Source organism: Xyrauchen texanus, chromosome 9 (genome assembly GCF_025860055.1).
Source record: "Xyrauchen texanus isolate HMW12.3.18 chromosome 9, RBS_HiC_50CHRs, whole genome shotgun sequence".
NCBI lineage: Eukaryota > Metazoa > Chordata > Actinopteri > Cypriniformes > Catostomidae > Xyrauchen > Xyrauchen texanus.
In genome coordinates, this window is record NC_068284.1 from 26,069,091 (window position 1) to 26,088,762 (window position 19,672).

At 36.5% G+C, this 19,672-nt stretch overlaps 1 protein-coding gene across 1 annotated transcript; it reads right to left on the reverse strand.

Annotated features, from left to right (window-relative positions):
* Positions 1-415: 415 nt before the first annotated feature.
* Positions 416-15,097, reverse strand: LOC127648720 (glutamate decarboxylase 1-like). Its single transcript, XM_052133450.1, has 15 exons — positions 14,967-15,097; positions 14,509-14,652; positions 13,613-13,855; positions 12,753-12,843; positions 12,537-12,649; positions 12,270-12,385; positions 11,908-11,987; positions 11,763-11,817; positions 9,874-9,990; positions 9,728-9,792; positions 7,741-7,819; positions 7,504-7,653; positions 6,733-6,840; positions 4,866-4,955; positions 416-4,705 (listed from the first exon to the last, which is right to left on the reverse strand). The coding sequence occupies exons 2-15, from the start codon at positions 14,642-14,644 to the stop codon at positions 4,532-4,534; spliced, it is 1,617 nt and encodes a 538-aa protein (XP_051989410.1). The 5' UTR covers positions 14,645-14,652; positions 14,967-15,097; the 3' UTR covers positions 416-4,531.
* Positions 15,098-19,672: the final 4,575 nt, after the last annotated feature.

Consider the following 19,672-nt stretch of genomic DNA (forward strand, 5'->3'; position numbering starts at 1 on the left):
ATCAAAAGTTCAGTTTCAGGCTGCAGATTATGTTTGAACCACTCAACCTGGTTGGCAGACAAGGGATAATCAGTACTTCGGCTCAGAATTTTCGTTTTATTTTAACATGGTTGGCAGTGATTGGATGATGCTGGCCATTAATTACTCAGAATTAATTATGCTAATTTCTGACTGGTAAAATGCTTCAGCGCTGGCTATCACTTGTTTATTTGTGTAAAGAGCAAACATTGAGATATTGTTGCGAAAATAGAAAAACCCCACTGCAACATAAAAGTGAAATCATTGTAGTTTTTATTTGTGCTTTTCCAAATACACATAATTCCAAAGTAACTTTGCAGAAAGTCCACTATAATGTCTGTAACATCTCAAAAACATGAATAACCAACACCCCTGGAAACATAAACAATTTGATAAAAAAAAAAAAAAAAAAAGCTTTCTTTAGTATTATTTAAAATGTTAGAACTTACTGCTTTCCTGCCGTCCAAAAATGTGGACATCAATTTGCTACTAGTTACAAATCAAAAAGGGAAATGGAAAAATGCACAAATCAGTCACACTCAGGTCTCAGGAGGATATGACAGAGTTTAATGTGTGGAATACTGTATTCAATATCCATATACTTGTTCATGACAAAAATCAAGAAAACTATTGTTTAAAACGTGTATTGTGGAATAATACCAATGCTTTACATGCATTTATATATTTCCAGTAATCTAAGAAGCAAATATTCCATTCTGAACAAATACACTGCCTCCTTAAAACTATTTATTTTGGATAAAGTTAAAGATGAGGTCACACAGCCACCAGGACATTTAATTGACAAACCTTTATCACATCACATCATTGTGCCACAGACATTATTAATGATGTTATCAACAAGTTGTTTGACTGCAGATCAATAACAGATTGCTCTCACTATATAAACAGTGTTTGTGTTGCTGATGTTCTGCACATATAATTTTCAGCACTAGGCAAATTTAAAATGTGTTCAGTTTCATAAAAATAAATTAATCTAATTTGGGTTATACATTCTTGATCTATATTACCTAAGATGAGTTTTTCAGACAAATTAAAGGTCCAAATGGATTTTTTTCCCAGACCAACAGCTACAGAAATGCTCAAACTAGCACATCTGGCACCAACAATCATGGCACAGTTGAAATCACTGAGATCAAATTTTTACCCATTCTGATCCAGACCCATATCTGCATGATTTTATGCATTTCACTGCTGCAACACCATTGGCTGATAGAATAATCGCATGAAAAAGTAGGTTTACAGGTGTTCCTAATAAAGTGGTCGGTGAGTGAATCTCAGCAATTGTAAGTCCTTGGTAAAATAACTGAAAATAAACTAAATAATAATTTGAAATTGAAAACTAAATAAAAATGAAAACTAAATGAAAACCTAAAGCTATAATAACCTTGTTTGATGGCGAGTAAAGAAGGACAGAATTTTAATTTTGGGGTGAATTATACCTTTAAGAAATATGACAATCATTAAGCTCTCAAATATTCAAACATATAGTATGCATATTTAGAGCTCCATCCACTCACAGAAAAATGCCAGAAGAGCACACCTCATTTACCTCAGCCTGCATCTGTCAACATGCTACAGAAAATGGCATACGTTTGCTGAAATTATGCAAGAGTGTCAGGCCACACTGTACGTGATTGATTGTGTTGTCTAAATGCTGGAACTCGAGTTCTTTTCTGTAACTTTAGTAAATCACCTATCCAAAGGGAGCTTTAACAGGCCATTAACACACAACACTGACACAATCCATCTTCACAGTCACACAGTCACAAACCATGTCATCTGCACAAGGATGTTTTCATCTGCTTTTGAAAGTTAGATTTGATAAATAAATGGATAAATATTACCATCAATAAAAGGAGCTATAGGTAAAAATGGGTGAATGTTTCTCCATCTAAAATGTCTTTTGTGTATTAATGGATGAATAAATTACTGGTTGTTCTTTGGTAAGAAACCAATTTTCTGAGGGACCTTCATGCTATATAATTTTATTACTGTGGTAATGGGGTTAGCACAGTAGGTGGTATTCAAATAAATAAATAGTCACTTTCTCATGAAATTCCTTTCATCAAGGACAAACAGGCAAGCGTGAAGAACCAAAAAGCTGAAAAAATTCAAAAGCAGAAAAAAAATGCTATTTGATTTAAGCACATTGATTGAAATATATTAAATTAAATCAGAATTGATGTTTAAGTTAACATTTATTGTTTATATTCCATTAGAATATACTACACTTATGCTTAAATATATTACTGCTCTCCTGTTTCAGTACTGTCTCAAATTGATGGAAAATAATTACTTAGACACTTGAACAATGTAGCACCTGCCATTAGAACAACTCTCCAGCAGAAGGCACTAGTAGACTGCAACATTATTGAGTTATCTCACACCATTTAAGTCCTTCCATAATTCAAGCTTCCACTTCAAGAATACACGGAGTACATCAACTCTGCTTTTCAAATGTAATTTATGTATTAACTCACAGGTTTATCTGTCATGAGCTACAAGATCAGTGGTAGTGAGGATGATTTTGTGCCACAAAGTGTTTACATCCACAAATAATAAACTATCAATAATTCCTTCCTTATATACAAATAGTACTAAAAATAAAAGAATTTAATAAAAATTCTTCTTCTCACAGAACATACAGTATAATGTCAACTGCTATTAGAGACATACAGAAAGAACCCATTACAATTAAATTGTAATACATTAAATAAAATAAAAGCCATTACATTACATTAGATTACATTAGATTAAATAAAAGCCATTACATTAAATAAACTCAGCAAAAAAGATGGCCCTTTTTCAGGACACTGTATTTTAAAGATAATTTTGTAAATATATATAAATGAACATGCATCTGTGGAACGGCCGTTAAGACACTAACTGCTTACAGACGGTAGGCAATTAAGGTCACAGTTATAAAAACGTATAGGTTTTTATAACATAATATATATATATATATAATATAGGACACAAATGAGACCTTTCTACTGACTGGAAAAACGCCAATAGATAGATGCCCAGGGTCCCTGCTCATCTGAGTGAACGTGCCTTAGGCATGCTGCATGGAGGCATGAGGACTGCAAATGTGGCCAGGGAAATTGCAATGTCTGTACTGTGAGACGCCTAAGACAGCGCTACAGGGAGACAGGAAGGACAGTTGATCATCCTCGCAGTGGCAGGTGTAACAACACCTGCACAGGATCGGTACATCTGAATATCACACCTGCGGGATAGGTACAGGATGGCAACAACATCTTGCCAAATTACACCAAGAATGCACAATCCCTCCATCAGTGCTCAGACTGTCCCCAATTGGCTGAGAGAGGCTGGACTGAGGGCTTGTAGGCCTGTTGTAAGGCAGGTCCTTACCAGACATCACCGGCAACAACGTCGCATATGGGGACAAACCCACCTTCGCTGGACAAGACAGGACTGGCAAAAAGTGCTATTAATTGAGGAGTCATGGTTTTGTCTCACCAGGGGTGATGATCGGATGCATTAATCATCAAAGGAATGAGCATTACACCCTGTTCTCTTGAGGGGGATCGATTTGGAGGTGGAGGGTCATCATGGGACTGAGCTTGTTGTCACTGCAGGCAATCTCAATGTTGTGCGTTACAGGGAAGACAGCCTCCTCCCTCTTGTGGTACCCTTCCTGCAGGCTCATCCTGACATGACCCTCCAGCATGACAATGCCACCAGACATATTGCTAGTTCTGTGTGTAATTTCATGTAAGGCAGGAATGTCAGTGACACTTGACATGGCCAGCAAAGAGCCTGGATCTCAATCCCATTGAGCATATCTGGGACCTTTTGGATCGGAGGGTGAGGGCTAGGGCCATCCCCCCCCAGGAACTTGCAAGTAAATGGTCTGCACTTATATAGCGCCTTTTTAACCTTAACGGTATTCAAAGTGCTTTACACTGTGACTCTTTCACCCATTCTCTCACACCAATGACAGCAGAGCTGCCATGTAAAGCACTAGCCTGCCATTGGGAGCAACTTGGGGTTCAATGTCTTGCCCAAGGACACTTCGGCATGTGGAGTCGTGTGGGCCAGGAATCGAACCACCAACCCTGCAATTGGTGGCCAACCCACTCTACCACCTGAGCTACAGCCGCAAGTAAATTGGTGGAAGAGTGGGGAAACGTCTCACAGCAAGAACTGGCAAATCTGGTACAGTCCATGAGGAGGAGATGCACTGCAGTACTTAATGCAGCTGGTGGCCGCACCAGATACTGACTGTTATTTTGAAGTATCCCCCCTTTGTTCAGGGACACATTATTCCATTTCTGTTAGTCACATGTCTGTGATACTTGTTTAGTTTACGTCTCAGTTGTTGAATCTTTTTATGCGAATACAAATATTTACACAATTTTGCTGAAATTAAAAGCAGTTAAAAGTGAGAGGACGTTTCTTTTTTTTGCTGAGTTTATTTATCCTGCATATTATCCACACACAGGAGTGAAATGGTTCTCTGGCAGATTTAGAGTTCACAGCCCAGACGAGCAATTTCATCTAATATGAAGTCTACATCCTCCCTCTGGGTAGCTGGGTTGGAGAAAACACAACGGAAGAAATTCACTTTATCTTCGAGAGGTTGGTAGCTGATCATTGCAAATCCTTCCTCCATCATCTTTGCCTTGATTTTTGGAGCCACCTGTGGGAATTCATAACTTAAACATGTAAAGCTACAAGCAGATAATTGGAGCAGGTCTATAAATCACTTACTTTTAAATGGAGGCTTATTCCCAGTCTACCTGTATCCTATTGGGTAATTTAACTGGTTGAATTATTAAAGGCACCATTTTGTGACTCACCATATTGAGTTCTCTGTCTCGCTCTGGGCCAGGAGGAATGTTTTGCACTCGTTTTGGGAGATACCAAAAGCAGACATTGCTGTGTTCGGGCTGAAATAATACAGGAAGCATATTAAATCTTTAAGCTTTCATAGGGGGGAAATGCATATGCAATTGTTATGTAGGCAAGTAACCATAATTCACAATTTAAATTCTATCATCATTTACTCTCATGTTGTTCCAAATCTGAATGACTTCCATTTGTGCAGAATTAGTGCTGTCAGTCAAGATGAGTATTCATCACAATGGGCATAAAACCTCTTAACCTCTCATCCTCCTCAAAATTAATCAGCCGGTAGACTGTGGCCATCCACTTTTCTTACAGCAATCGTTCTGCCGCATTCGCTATTTGCGTCAGGGCATCAACGCCAGCATCAAGCACAGCTTTGAACGCCACATAGATAGCGCTTGCAGACAATGTCTAATTCTGCATTTTTCGTGATAGTTAACCCATGACGTACTTCTGTGGTAAATAAATTGTACCTTACAGAGGCTGCAAAGTACTTGATTTCTGTCACAAGTGCCATCTGGACTTGTTTTGTTTAGCAAATAGCGTTAAGAGGCCCTTTCTCATCACTTCATCATTTCCGCCCTCCCATCAGTGTTTACAACTCACACGGAGCTGATCAAATGCTAGAATCTAATTTCAAACCAATAAATGCGTTAATCGCGATTAAGAAAACTCGTTAAACATATTAAATTACTCACATTCTTTAGCATGTTAACTTTGATAGCCCTATGTGGAACACAAATGGAGATGTTAGAGAGAATGTTAGACTCAGTCACCATTCACTTTCATATGGATAAAAGATGCAATGGAAGTGAATAGTGAAATAGTGACTGCCTAATGTCTTCTTTTGTGTTCCAAGTAGGGCTGTCGATTTATCGCTTTAATTCAGTGTGATTAATTTTATTAAAAATAACGCGTTAAAAAAATTAACGCAATTAAACACAATGCCCCTGGATTGTAATAAGGAAGATTCCTGAGAAATGCAAGGTTGTAGTACCACCTGTTTACTCCAGAGGGCAGTAATTGAAATTTCAGCTGTATGGGCAATGCGCAGTTTTTAAAGTGAAGAAAACAACCAGACAGCACAAAACAGACATTCGATACGTTCTTGCGTTCAAAACATTTAATGGAGCGGAAATTCGAACTAAGGGATCTCAAGATGTGTTCTAAGTATTAAACTATATTTAACTTGACATAGTGACCTAAAAAACGCACCCGAGACGCTACACAAGCATGTCTGCCGCTTGTTGAAATTGACGGGTCCTTAAACAAGCCCTCATAATAAATCTCCAACTGATTGACAAATTCACTTGTGAAATGGATTGCTGTGAACTGTATGCCAATGATTGGCTTATGATCAATAATATGGAAGTAAACAATACATTGTATTCTAAAACAGTTTTTTGTATTGTCTTATCAATGATTAACTCTTCTGCTACAAGAATATAATGCATTTTAATTATCTGAATATATATATATATATATATATATATATATATATATATATATATATATATATATATATCATTTTTAATATTTAAATATAACTATGTATAATTATTTCATCATTATATTTTGAATTATTGTTATATGAGGGGATTTCTCAGCAAATATTTGTATATGCGATTGATGAATTAATCGGGACATCATGTAATTAATTTTATAAAAATTGTAATCGATTGACAGCCCTAGTTCCAAGCAAAAGGTTTTAAACAACATGAGAGAAGTGAATTATGAACTATCCTGAGTGAACTATCCTTTTAAATCATTTGGCACTTTTCAACTTTTAAAAGGGGATGAAAGTGTAAAAGCACTTACTTTTTCTTTAAAGACCAGTTTAAAATCTGTCCTCCACTTCAGCTTGTAGTAAAGATACTCTGCATTTTCAAGGCAGTGGTTGACCTGTTTTTCAAAACCCTCTGAGCCCTGAAAAGAATTCACTCATTTTTGTTTCACTTAATTTTTTAAGGAAAAGTGACAATCTTTGTGGAATTCTGTGCATCAAAGTTCAGTATAATAACTGAAAATCAGTCTTTTGTACCCATACTGGACCAAGTTGTCTATTTTTTTGAGGCATTAAACTATTTGAAAATTATTTTAAAAGTTTCATTCAGAAAAATAGCATATTTACATTAAATAATATAAACAGATTTTTCAGTAATTTGGGGAACAAAGTACTTTTCAATTCTGGTGTTGTACCTTTTTGTCTTTTTTATACAATATTTTCCCCCAGTCAACAAAATAATACATATAACAACATTTTTTTTTTTTTTTAACAATTTCAAATGAATGTATGAAATCAGTTCACACAGGTGCCTAAGCAGAGAAAACTTGGATACATTTCATGGCATATACTTTTAAATATAAAATATAAAATACTTTTTGTCTTAATTCAGCATATTTTGTTTTTTAAATTGATGAAACATTTTAGTTGAAAAGTGAGTTTGTGATATTGTTATATACTGTGACATTAAGCAACCATGCATTTTCAAGTGTGACTGAAGTGCCCAAATATTTCTTTAGGTCACTGAACATTTTGCCTATGTAAAGAAATTCTTTAATTTATTTTGAAGCTGTCATAGTCATTACCTTTGCCTTCCACATGAGCCACAGTTTGAAGACGTCCACATGCCTTCCACACTGAATGCTTTTGTCTCCGGTGTCATAGGACACATCATACTGCTTGTCAGTTTGGAAGAGATACTCGGCACACAATTGATTGCACTCCAGCAGGAGGCCCTGAGAACAACATATATCCAGCTATTAGAATATGTGCTGTGTATAGTTATTATGACTGAATGAATGTATCTGTACAGCTCAACCTACCTTCCTCTTCACCAGAAAGGCTGAGCACTGCAACGGGACACCCATCATTTTGTGGGGGTTCCAGGTAACAGAATCAGCCCTGGTTGACAGCATATGAAAATCAAGATGAAGTTAGATGTCAAAATAATTTCACCAATTCAAAGTACACTTTAAAAAAATACATTGGAAGCTATATTATAAAACTATATTAGAATCCATTAGACAGAAAATGTCAGAAAATCACTTTGATGAATTCTATGAGCAAGAATGTAACTCCAGCTTCTGACCAACCACTGGGACACAACAAATGAAGTTTTTTCAGGTTTAGGGGGTTAAGTGAGTTTTTTTTTATATATATATTCCCTCAAACTTCAAAACTACTACTTCACTCCTGCAGATGTACAGTGCAAATTGCAGAGAAATTACTTGAATTATCCTGCAGGACTCCAAATCTAATGGCAATAAAGACTGCACTTTATGTTGATTAAAAGAAAATGAAAAAGAAGGATGTCAGAGAAGTGTTCAGAGAAACGGCTGCTGACATTTAAGGTAGACAAAGAAGCCTGTGCTCACATTAACCCAACAGGATTTAAAATCAACTAGTGATGAGCCGGTTGCATATGTACAGGAATTGGTAGAAAAGTACAAATTTAATTGGTAAAACAGCACAAATATCACGAGTAAAACATCATATAGGATTATTGTTTTATGGCAGGGATTTCATTTGAAATAAGCTATTTCTGAGTGGTGAAATTTTGGACATGATGCACAGGGCTGGATCATGGACTGGACCAATGGGGCCAATGCCTCTGGGCCTCCAAAGCAGAAAGCTGAACATCAGGGTCACTAGGACACCAGCTGAACATTAAAATTTTTGGGAGAACTATCCCTTGATCACAGTGCAATCTTTGGATTTGTAAATGTCATGCAGCCTGCGATGCAATGGTGAATTGCATTTTCACCTTTGACAAATTCACACATACTGAGGACAAAGGACTCTCATTCCCATGAATGTGACTGTACCCTTTTTGCCCTAATACCACTGTTTATAAATATGTGAAATAGGATTTCTGTAAGTCATTTAATACAAACATCTCTTTTTTTTTGCCGATCACTGCTGCTGTAAATCTTAGGCAATTAAAAAAAAAGAAAAAGGACATTTTTTACTTGTCTGTGATCTTGCTCCAATGTTATGTCAAGAACAAAATATACCATCCAGCAGAAAAAGCATGCCAAACAATTCATCAGAAAAATTTGTTTTCGACTATTGATGATAAAATGTTATATATCATCGCATCTTTCTAATGACAAGATTGAGCTTCTAGTACACTCTGTCAGGGCTAAAATGCATTAAGAGTGCCACCTTTATTTCAAATATGTATATTGTGATGGAATGTTAACTTTTCTCTAGTACTTTCTGCGATCTGGTGGAATGAAAAGAGACTTTTCAAAGTTAGGTAGAGTGAACCGAACCAGAATTATGTTTATAAATGTAAAAAAATTACATAAATAATAATAGTTGTATATATTTAAATATATACATACAACAATATTTATGAATAATTGTTATAAATAATATATTTAAAAATGTTTTTTTTTAATATAAAATGTATTATTATTTTTTGTAATAAGTCCACAGTATGTGTGAAGGGTGAGTTTTGAAATTTGAGTGGGAGAAATTGTGGGCAGCAGCCTAAAAATGCACCAGGGTTTTATTTCTACTTGAGGGTGGTTATTTGCTTATTTAGTTATTTTATGTAACATAAATGCAGATGTTATGTTATCTCTGAAAAGTTAAGATTCTAAGCTTTCAAATGATACCTCATATGCCTGACTTACATATGGGGACTTTAAAGTTTTAAGTGTAAACTTTGCGAAATAGCGCCACCCTTTGGATCCACCAGCGGGTGTTTAAGAGGTTATTAAACCATATTTAAACAATGGCAACAATGCTCCTAATAGCCTAAATGTTGCTCCCTTGTCCAGTCAAATGACAGATTTTGGTTACCTTTCAATTCCTTGCAGTTTCACGTGGTGCTTGTTGGACAAGAGCAAACCACCACCCCATGCAGCCTAAATGAGATCATAGCATTAAGGAATTGCCTTTTTTTTGTATATTTAATAAAATGCACTCAATAGGACAAACTGTATTACATCCACATGCATCCATAGGCCATGGTGTTCACATATGTCTGCAATTTCATTTAGAGGATCAAAAGCTCCATAGACTGTGGTTCCTGCAGTTGCATTGACATAGAATGGGACCAGACCCTAAAGACAGCAAACAGACATTTAAAAATACAAAGATTAATTGATACAAAATCTATTGTTACATTTACAGAAACCAAGTAAGAATCCTTGCTTTACTATTGGGAGCTTGCCACAAATGGAGTATAATAAAAATGTCTGAATCCTATTTTCTTTTTTATTTCTTTCTCATCAAATGGTCAGTGACATTATGTGTTTAAACTTAAGCAGATGTTGATAGAAAACCTAAGGAATTCAAACTAAATATTTTACAAAGAGTTTATTTTTTGTCAGTTTCTATAAGGTTTACAATTTCTGCAACCCTCTTACCAAGATTTGCGACAAGCCTCAATAACGTTTTTTTTTTTTCCATTTTTTTATAGGCCTATACAGTGCATTGCAAAAAAACATTAAATTGGACCCTCTCCATCACAGGATTTTAATTTGTCCAAGAACTTTATTGTTTTACCCACCATTTTCAATATTTATTGGGATTTTATTGTGAAAATGTTTTTGTTCATCCTATTTATTATATTTAGTTGGTGTTGTATAAATATGGTGTTTTAACTCTCATTTATCTCTTGTTCTTATGTATTTATTCAATTATATTGTATTTAAGAATGTGGAGGTGAGGGTTTATTTTATTTAAAATAATCGTATGTTCCAATTTGCAAATGTTTGGTGCTCCTTGAGTGGGATGGACTCTGGCATTAATTGTTTAGGCAGGGAGTTGGTACTGCTTTTAGTGCCCACTGTTCTAGTTTTAAAATGACCTGGGTTTTTATTTGCTCTTAAAACAGTATTTATTTGCACATTTGTACCTCCACCACAAGAATAAACATTTGGACAGCCATTACTCCTCTCCGGCATGAATCTCCTTATGACTGCGGTCACAAAGGACCTGTGGCAGACCGGAGGGCAGGGCCAGGTCGTGATTCCGCACACCCGGTCCCTAATCAGGCCAATTAGCCCTCGAGAGGGATAAAGGCCGACCGAATATGGCAGTGCGACAAAGAGAGATTTACGGACAGCTGTCCGTCACCTTTGTGTGTGTTTGTCTTTATAATTAAAATATTATTTATATTATCAAGCCGGTTCTCGCCTCATCCTTTCCAATTAATCCCTTTACACTGGTGCTGAAACCCGGGTCCTATAGTCCTCGCCACTACATCCACCCCAATGGAGCAGCCTCTGCCATCAGTGGGGGAAGAAGGTGCCCGGCCGCCTGAATGCGGATGAATGGCCGCCGACGGCGAAGGGAGAAGGGGCTCCTATAGCCGACTGGGGGAAACCCTTACGTGGTCCAGTGGGGAGGGGCTACCGGCCAACAGCCTGGACCAAGAGAACCGCTGCCAGCGGCGGGGAGACCCCTTCTGTTTCCCGAGAACACGGCGGGGAGTTCCGGAAGACTGCTTCCGATCCACCCAGGGAGGCCGGGCTGTTGTCCATTTGAGGTTGGAGGAGTGGCCGAGGACCAAGCTACGGTGTATCGGAGAACTGGCGAGGACGTTTTTTTTCTCTCTCTCTCTCTCCCTCTCTCTCTCCCACTGCCGCTCCATGTTGGCCTTTCCCTCTCTTTTTAAAAATGTTTTGTAAATTCATCCTTTCCCCTGAACCCCCCTTTATAGGCCCAAACATCAAAATTAAATAGAAAAATTATATAAAAAATTAATCCAGTCAATATTACTAACATATCATTTGTGACTCTAATTCCTTAAAAAAGTAATGGGACAACGAAGTTTATCATATTCGTGGAATGTGCCATTTTTAATATTATATCAGCTTATTTGACCAACCTTTGACATTGCTGCATCAATGCTGAAGTTCAGTTCTGATGAGATCATTTTCCCCCTTGCAGAGAGAAAGCAACGAGTATTATGAATCTTTTTAAACTCAAAACAATGCATATTCAGAATTTATGATTCTGTCCACCAATCTTACATTTCATCACATTTGACGACAATGACGTTTTCAGAGCCAATTCCGAGCACTGCTGCAGACTTCTTGATTGAATAATGACTCTAATAAGGAAATCAAATGATACACATGCATGGACAATCTTCTTGCAAACAGCTAACATGACCTAACCTTTTATTTTACCATAATAAGACATGAAAACGTTGAATTAACCACAGTTTATCTGAACTTTTTATAACACTGCTGTGACATATAATGTCTGACCTCCTAGACAGTGGGTCACAAGATAATGGCTGACATGTGTAGTGCTATGTGTTTGATTGAGTAAGTGGAACTGTCACAGTATGCCTGCTTAGTGTGGTGGAAACAATAATGAGATCATGTACGTGTGCAGAGGTGAACAGTGCCAGGCGAGGAATGGCGCACATCCCTTGGGTCTTCACCGCCGGGAAGAAATGGAACCGAGCCAACAACACACTGTACAGATTGGACATGGTACCTCCTGCGGAGAAAGCCATTAGTTGTTTAATAAAATACTAATGATGAAAAAGTTTTATAATTTTGAAAACGTTTCTCATTTTGAAAAAACATCTCACTAGGTCTAATTTTCACTATATAAATGCTTTTGGCATTTTGTGCTATCAACTTGTTACCTGGACAAAAGATGCCATCTCCCTCCTCTTCAGGCCATCCAATAATTGTGTGCATTTTTCTCAGAATTACCTCCTCCATTAGTATAAAGACTGGGGATATTTCATAAGTAAACCTGTAAACAGAAAAGTATTCTGATGAAAAGTACAAGTAAATCTATGTTTTTTTCTATTCATTAAAAAATAGGAAATAAAAAGAAATAACAAATCTAATCTGACATGTTTGTGTTTGCTGTGGACGTCAACCATTCTCCGGCCAGACCAATGATGTCAAGTCCAGTTGACAGCTGGTTGAAAAACCTAGGATGACCTGGTGGTTAAGGAAGGACATCATTTAGGGTTAGTTTTTACCCCATTTGTTTCATTTTGGATGACTGTACGCAGTGAGTCCACTTGATTAACTGTCATTTCACTGCTTCCTGCTCCGATTTAAACCAATGAGGTTCTACCTGGTTTTATTGAAGTCTTATTGATGGCCCGCCTCTAGCTTGGGAAGTGACCAATCATAGTTTAGAAATTAGGGTGGCACCTGGGGTGACCAATCAAATTACACTTTCCCAGCATCTGGACACACCCCTGCATAAACCAATTTCAGCTGAAGAACTTTAGAAATACTGTGGCTGTATTCACAGCGAGATCAGTCTTACTGGATGAAAACTAGGGGCTGCAAATCTCCAAAAATGGCGAAAAAAGATCCATTAAAGTATCATAGAAGTGCACAAGACTTGTGCACACTATTCCATGTCTTGTGAAGCCATATGATAGCTTTTCGAGGAACAGACTGAAATTTCAGTCATTTATCACAGAAAATCTTGCATTAAATATCTTGTTTGACACCTTTGGTCCTCATTCATTTTCATTGCATGGCAAAGATCAGCTTGGACATTCTGCTGCATATGATAGCTTTTGTGTTCCACAGAATAAAGTCATAAGGGTTTGAAACTGCATACAGGTGATTAAATTATGACAGAATTTGCATTATTTGGTAAACTGTCACTTTAATAAAATAAATTAAAAAAAATAAAAACCTGCACTAAACAAACGGATGGGCATGAAGATGAATTGCTTGTTCTTAGCACCTGTTTTAACTCCATATTTCAGTGTGTCTCTGCAATCCACCAGTATTTGCTCAAGATTATCTGGCTGGTCAGGGAGCTCCAGGCTGAATCCCTCCAGACCTTCTTTAAGCTGGTGAGGATAATGGAAGTCCAGAACTTTGGAGCTGCGTTTCAGGGATTTACTGACATAGGCCAGCAAAATGTTTACCAACTCCTGCAGGAAATGCTTAGTTGCCTCCTCTCCATCCTCAGCTGGCAGCAGATCTGAGCAAACACAAACTGCACATCAATCTCTCATTTTATCTTTCAGTGATTTATGTGCCAAAACTAGTCCACTAAGACTGTAAGTATGTGTCAGTTACAACAACCTAAAGCCATGGCAAGCAGTTCTGTGGTCTAATTTACTTTCTACAGTACAACATTTGAAAATTACACCACATACTTTTTTAAAAAGAATCAAAAGCTTTCTGAATCAAAATTATTTTAATTCACCATATGTAGGTAAAAAACAAACAAAACAAAAAAAAAGGAATAAGAATTTGGCATTGCATTTCCATCCATGAATTTGGCAGATGCTTTAATTTATCCAAATGTACTGTATATATTTTATCAGTATGTTCCCTGGATACAATATTTGAATACTATAGACAATTCAATGTCACACCATGCAGAATCGAACTCACATTTGCTATTGCTTTAACTAACTTGTAAATATTTATATAGAATAAGAGCAGAGTGTCATAAGAGTAATAAGAGTGTCAGAGTCAAATTTCCAATTCGTATCTAATCAGTCAAAACAAACTTTACAGTGGGTATCAAACTGAAAAGGAATATCCCACAAAACTGGGCTGTATTCCTGTGCTGAATTGGTTTCTAGTACCATTGATTTCACCCCCATTATATCTGTTTTTTTGTACCTTTGCTGTGGATGCAGCTGAAGTTATAGGCTACGCCTCCACTATCATATTTCAGGCCGTCATCAGTGTTTCCTATAGAACTTCTGTCCTGTTTACTCTTGCCTAAATGCTGCTCATCACCTTGTTTGATCTCCATAGTGTTTCCTGGAAACATATGTACATGTCAACAAGCAAGCACAAACAAGTGCAGACAGATACACACAAACTTCAACAATCACATAATGTAACATAAATTAAAAACCAAGACCTAAACTATTTGGATTTAAGTTCAAATTAAGATTTAATTTAGGTCACATTTTAAAAGCAGTGCCAATGAAAAATGATCTTAAAGTGTCCTATTTTACCTGTACCTAATCATTTTCTTTTCTATTGCATAAAATGAATAAAAACTATTTACAACTATTGAATGACATTCTGAGTTTTTATAAAACAAAGACAAAAAGTAGCATATGGTTTACCTGTTCATCAAGTTATCCACTGATGTAGATTGTTAGTAACTAGACTCCTTGCCAAATGGCTGAGAGTTTTACAAGTTCCAACCACCCCCAGGGCTAAAATGCACCCAACCTTCAGTCAAACTAGGCGTGGACTCTGTGTCATAGCACATGACTTTCCATTTAAATGGAAACAATGCAATTACACAAGGATAAAATGCCCACTATCTCTCGGTCTTCCATTGCTAATAGATATGAATATGCACATACACTATACATCCTCAGAGTATTAAAAATACAAGTTTATGTGAAGAACAAAACATGGCCAAATCTCGAAGCATTCAACAGTCTGCAGCTCTAAGCCTCAAGGCTAAATGTTTCTCATTCTTGAATCCTGTTGGTTTGGTTCACAGATGCTGCTATTTTCGTGGAAACATGTTTCTTTTTCTTTTATGTGTGAGTTGTTGTCAGGCCTGATCTATTAAATGGATAGTTCTCATTGTTCTAACACTGATTTATCAGGTTGATTTAGTCATATTTGAAGGTTTGGGTTCACCTTTGTCACTTTGGCCTATTGATGTGTTGAATACATTTACTAGCAATTGTTATAAAAAGGTCATCAAAAGTCTTCTTACCATGTGCATTTATTCAGGTTATTTGTTCAGATAAATTTGTAGTATTTGTAACTACAATAATTTTTCAGCCTAACTTTGCTCTTTTGTGTTTGGACGTATTGTTCTCTCATCACTTTTGTTCCAGCTGGATATGCCTGTAATAAGGTCTGCCTTAACCTTGAAGGAAAGATAGCCCTCTGTTTTGTCTAATGCAGTGTTTCCCAACCTTTTCTCTGCCACGGCACACTATCCCACATGGGCTAATCATCGTCAATATTTTTCCTTTTCAAGAACTTGTCCATGTTTTCTGTCCGTCATAGTAGCATGTTTACTTGTAATGTTTGAAATTCGGCTACAAAGTAACATACAGTGCTTGCGTTAGACTTTCTTCGTCATAATCTATTATTACCCATCTTTTTAATTTTCATATTTTAATGATAAGACATTTAATAGCTTTTATTATCGTTCACAAGTTTAATTTTAATCATAAACTTACAGGATAAGCATATAGCAGATTATGAATTTATTTATTTATAAAGAGAACAGATGAGCAACAGAGACACCACATGAAGATATAGAACAACGCAATATTACAAAAAACAAATACGATTAAAATATAAACAAAACACGTAAAAAATTAACTGAACAGAACTCAATCGACTTGCAGTTGCTTTGATAGCAGAACGTAATAAAAGGACTTGTTTATGTTTAGGTCTAAGTGTTTTCTTGGTGAATTTAAATTAGTTAAATAACTGAGGTCTCTGAAATTCATAAATGTTAAGGTAATATTTAATCAAAAGAAATTATAAGACATACAATGTCTCTTCACAAATTTGTACAGTTTTTTTTTTTAAGATTTGTTGTTGGTTAGTACTCTCTAAGACATTGTTGGTGAAGCAATGTGAGTGAAAAACACTTTGGTGTAAAGTGGCATCACTTCATAGACTTCAATGTATTCTGCAGCGCTGACATGAGTCATGTGAAAGACCCATAACGTGTATAAATATCAGTCACTTTTGCACATTAATCATTGCTCTTCACTATCACAAAAGTGACCGATTATGGTTTAAAAATTGAGAATTTCTCTGAAAGGTGAGGTGTTTGTGTATTTGAAATTATTATTATAAATTTTCATGCATTTATTTATTTTGTGGAATTTGATAATTTAGTATGCACAGTGGTTGGGAAACACTGGTCTAATGATGTCAGTGCAGGAATTGTTTGGAGTTTTGATAGTCATGTGACTAAGCAAGTGGAACTGGACATCAAGGGTATCTAAAAGGAGAAGAGCCCTCTCGATCTATGACTCACCTCTGACCCTTATCTGCTGACCTAGTGTTTTAAAAAATATTATCTTTTGAATGATTGCATTTACGTAGTTGAACAGTACACTATGTTTGGAAGTTTCTAGAATTATCTGTACTGTTCACCTATCAGAACTCTGAACTTGTAAGAGATGATGTCAATTAATTAGCATATGCCTGCTATTAATGTTGTTTTAGTAGTCTAAGTTAATTCGAGGTTAGATCCTCAGCAAATTTTCTGTTTCTCTCTTTTGTCTTTGGCAATGTGGAGAACTTTGACTTCAGTAAACTCTCTCTCAACTGATTGAAACTCTACTTTGACTCCTGGTTTTCATTTTTCTTACTGGTCTCTCTAATGAGTCTAGCTGTATTTAAATCCATGTATTTAAAACAAACATCTCAGATTTGCACAAAACCAGTTCATTTAGATATTACCACATGAAGAACCAGATTTTTTACATGTGAAAAATCACATTAATAAAGAAACAGATACAATGTATGTACTCTTGAGACCTCCCCTATTTTATTATAGTAGGTTTATTTATTTCCGTATGTCTTCTTTTTGAAATACAAAACCAGGCAGGTTTGCTTTTCAGTGCTGCCAGGCCAGCTGAGGTCCCATTTACGAGAACACAAAGCAGCTCTGTTTTTCAAATGGTGTGCAAATAGCTTGGGCAAATTGAGTCGAGGGATTGATAAGTGCTAGGTGAAGGCTTGTTTTTATTATTTTTTTTATTATGTTTTTAATCAGACTGACCATGCTGCTTTCATCAGCCTCGTTGGTTAATCTAGAATGATTTCTATAGCTTGTCCTTGGATATCGCAGTACCTTGCCTGGGATGCATGCAGCCATGGTAACTTCATTCAGTAGAGTACTCCCTTTTGTGCATTTCATCTATAAATGAAGATTCCACATCTTGGTAAATGCACTGGCTAATGGAGTGATGCGGGTTTTCTAAGATGCGAGAGAGGACATCAATTATTTTTTTATCTTATTTCGTCATCTTGATTGCTTATTATTCCCTAATGAGAAATTAAAAAATTGTTGTTATATATAATGCTTGCTATAATAGACGGAACAACATTACACAAGATACTATATGCTATGTTTACAGAGACACAAAGCGTCATGTCTGCTTTATATGTGCACCTGGTGCTTGATGTACCGGCTTTAGATTCAGGTCCATGCAGACGTGCAAATAGGTTTCAATAACCTAGAAAATTAGGAGTTGGCCTATGGCAACCTTTGGCTTGGCCCACTGAAATATCCAATGTGTGCAATGTGCACATCATATAAATAAACATATCACACTCCCACATTCATTTTCCTAGGTCTAAAGGTTCCACTTCAATGCAAGAGGTCTGTTTATAGAAAATAATTCCTCCAGCACATAGTTCAAGTTGAAGAGCAATTTGTTTTCCCAAGCATGCACCCAGAAATTATCCCAGGAGGCTTAGTAGCATTGTATGCTTGATAGCCTTTTGTTTAGAAGCAAAGTGCATATTTAGAACACGTCCTCTATGGGGGAGTTTTTAAAGTCAGAATTCTCAGATTCACCCAGCGTGAGCAAGTAAATTTGAGCAATCATAGTTAGCAATTTATATACGTAAATAATGAACTCTGCTGACTTTCTTGACTGTAAGTTTGAAGCAATAGCCTAGAGGAGAATAATATTTACAATAAACTTTTTTAACAGTCTGAATGTGCTTTAACATATGACATGCACCATAGTTGTGAACAAGTTTTATTCAAGTAACTTGGGCAGACTTGAAAATTTAAAAGAAGTGTTTTTCATTTGCAACGCAGTTTACATGAATTTGTTTTACTAGCTCATTGCATGTGAAAGTACCTGAGGAAAAAAAAGTTTACAAACCACCCATTAAAGATCGTAGACCTTAAATGGTTCCAAAGTCAGTGGTTTAATCATTTGTAATATTTTGTGTTCTATACAACACTGTCCACTGTTAATAGATGGTCCTGGCTAGCAAACATTTTCAATATAGTATTAGTTCACTGAAGGGTTTTTGAAGGATTAGTTCACCCAGAAATAAATATTCAGTCATTGTTTACTCATCCCTGTGTTGTTATAACCCAATATGACATTCTTTCTTCTTAACATAAAGGTAGACATTTTGAACAAATGTTGTACTCAGTGATGGCAGTGGCAGTTTATGGTGACAACCTATTCAAGCTTCAAAAGGAAACAAAATTTTAATTCAGATGTCTAATAAATTATTCCATGAGACTCATGGTTGTTGTGAAAGCATACGATAAGGTTTGGTGCGAAACAAACTGAAATCGAATGTATTATTTAGAAAAATGTTCACTGTTAACTGTTATTCTCCTGTGTGCGTTCATGAGTCTGCATGGGAGCTCTGCACGAGAGCAACGGTAATTACGCAGCATGCACGAGATGGGGCATTCAAGCGAGTTTTGTTTCGCTTCAACCCTATTTGTGTATTACACAGTCTGTGTAGGGCACCAAGTGCCTAGTGAGAGCACCATCTTAACCAAGGGGGCTACCAGAAACTCTACAGGCTGTCACACATTATACCTTATTCAAGGACCCGAAAGCAGTCGTGGAACATATACAATTGCCTGGCGCTCGCATAATTCTCATTTTGGACAGGTGCCAGTTCATAGTGGACGGGGTTACGGGCACGGCACCAAATATAGAAACCAAGCAATAGACAGAGGGTCACATTGCAGCTGTTTTTTTGTGACAAAAAGCTCTGATAAACATAGAAAAGATAACTTTTATTGTGTGTCGTTTTGCGTCTGAGTAGGACACGGTGTGTCTGTAGCTAACTT

Excerpts from the sequence above, each read along its gene's own strand:
- LOC127648720 (XM_052133450.1), bottom strand. The coding sequence starts at position 14,644 with ATGGAGATCAAACAAGGTGATGAGCAGCATTTAGGCAAGAGTAAACAG. Across the intron at positions 12,386-12,536 it reads AGATGGCATCTTTTGTCCAG|GAGGTACCATGTCCAATCTG; the intron begins GTAACAAGTTGA and ends CTTTCTCCGCAG. Across the intron at positions 7,654-7,740 it reads CCTTTCTGGTGAAGAGGAAG|GGCCTCCTGCTGGAGTGCAA; the intron begins GTAGGTTGAGCT and ends TGTTGTTCTCAG.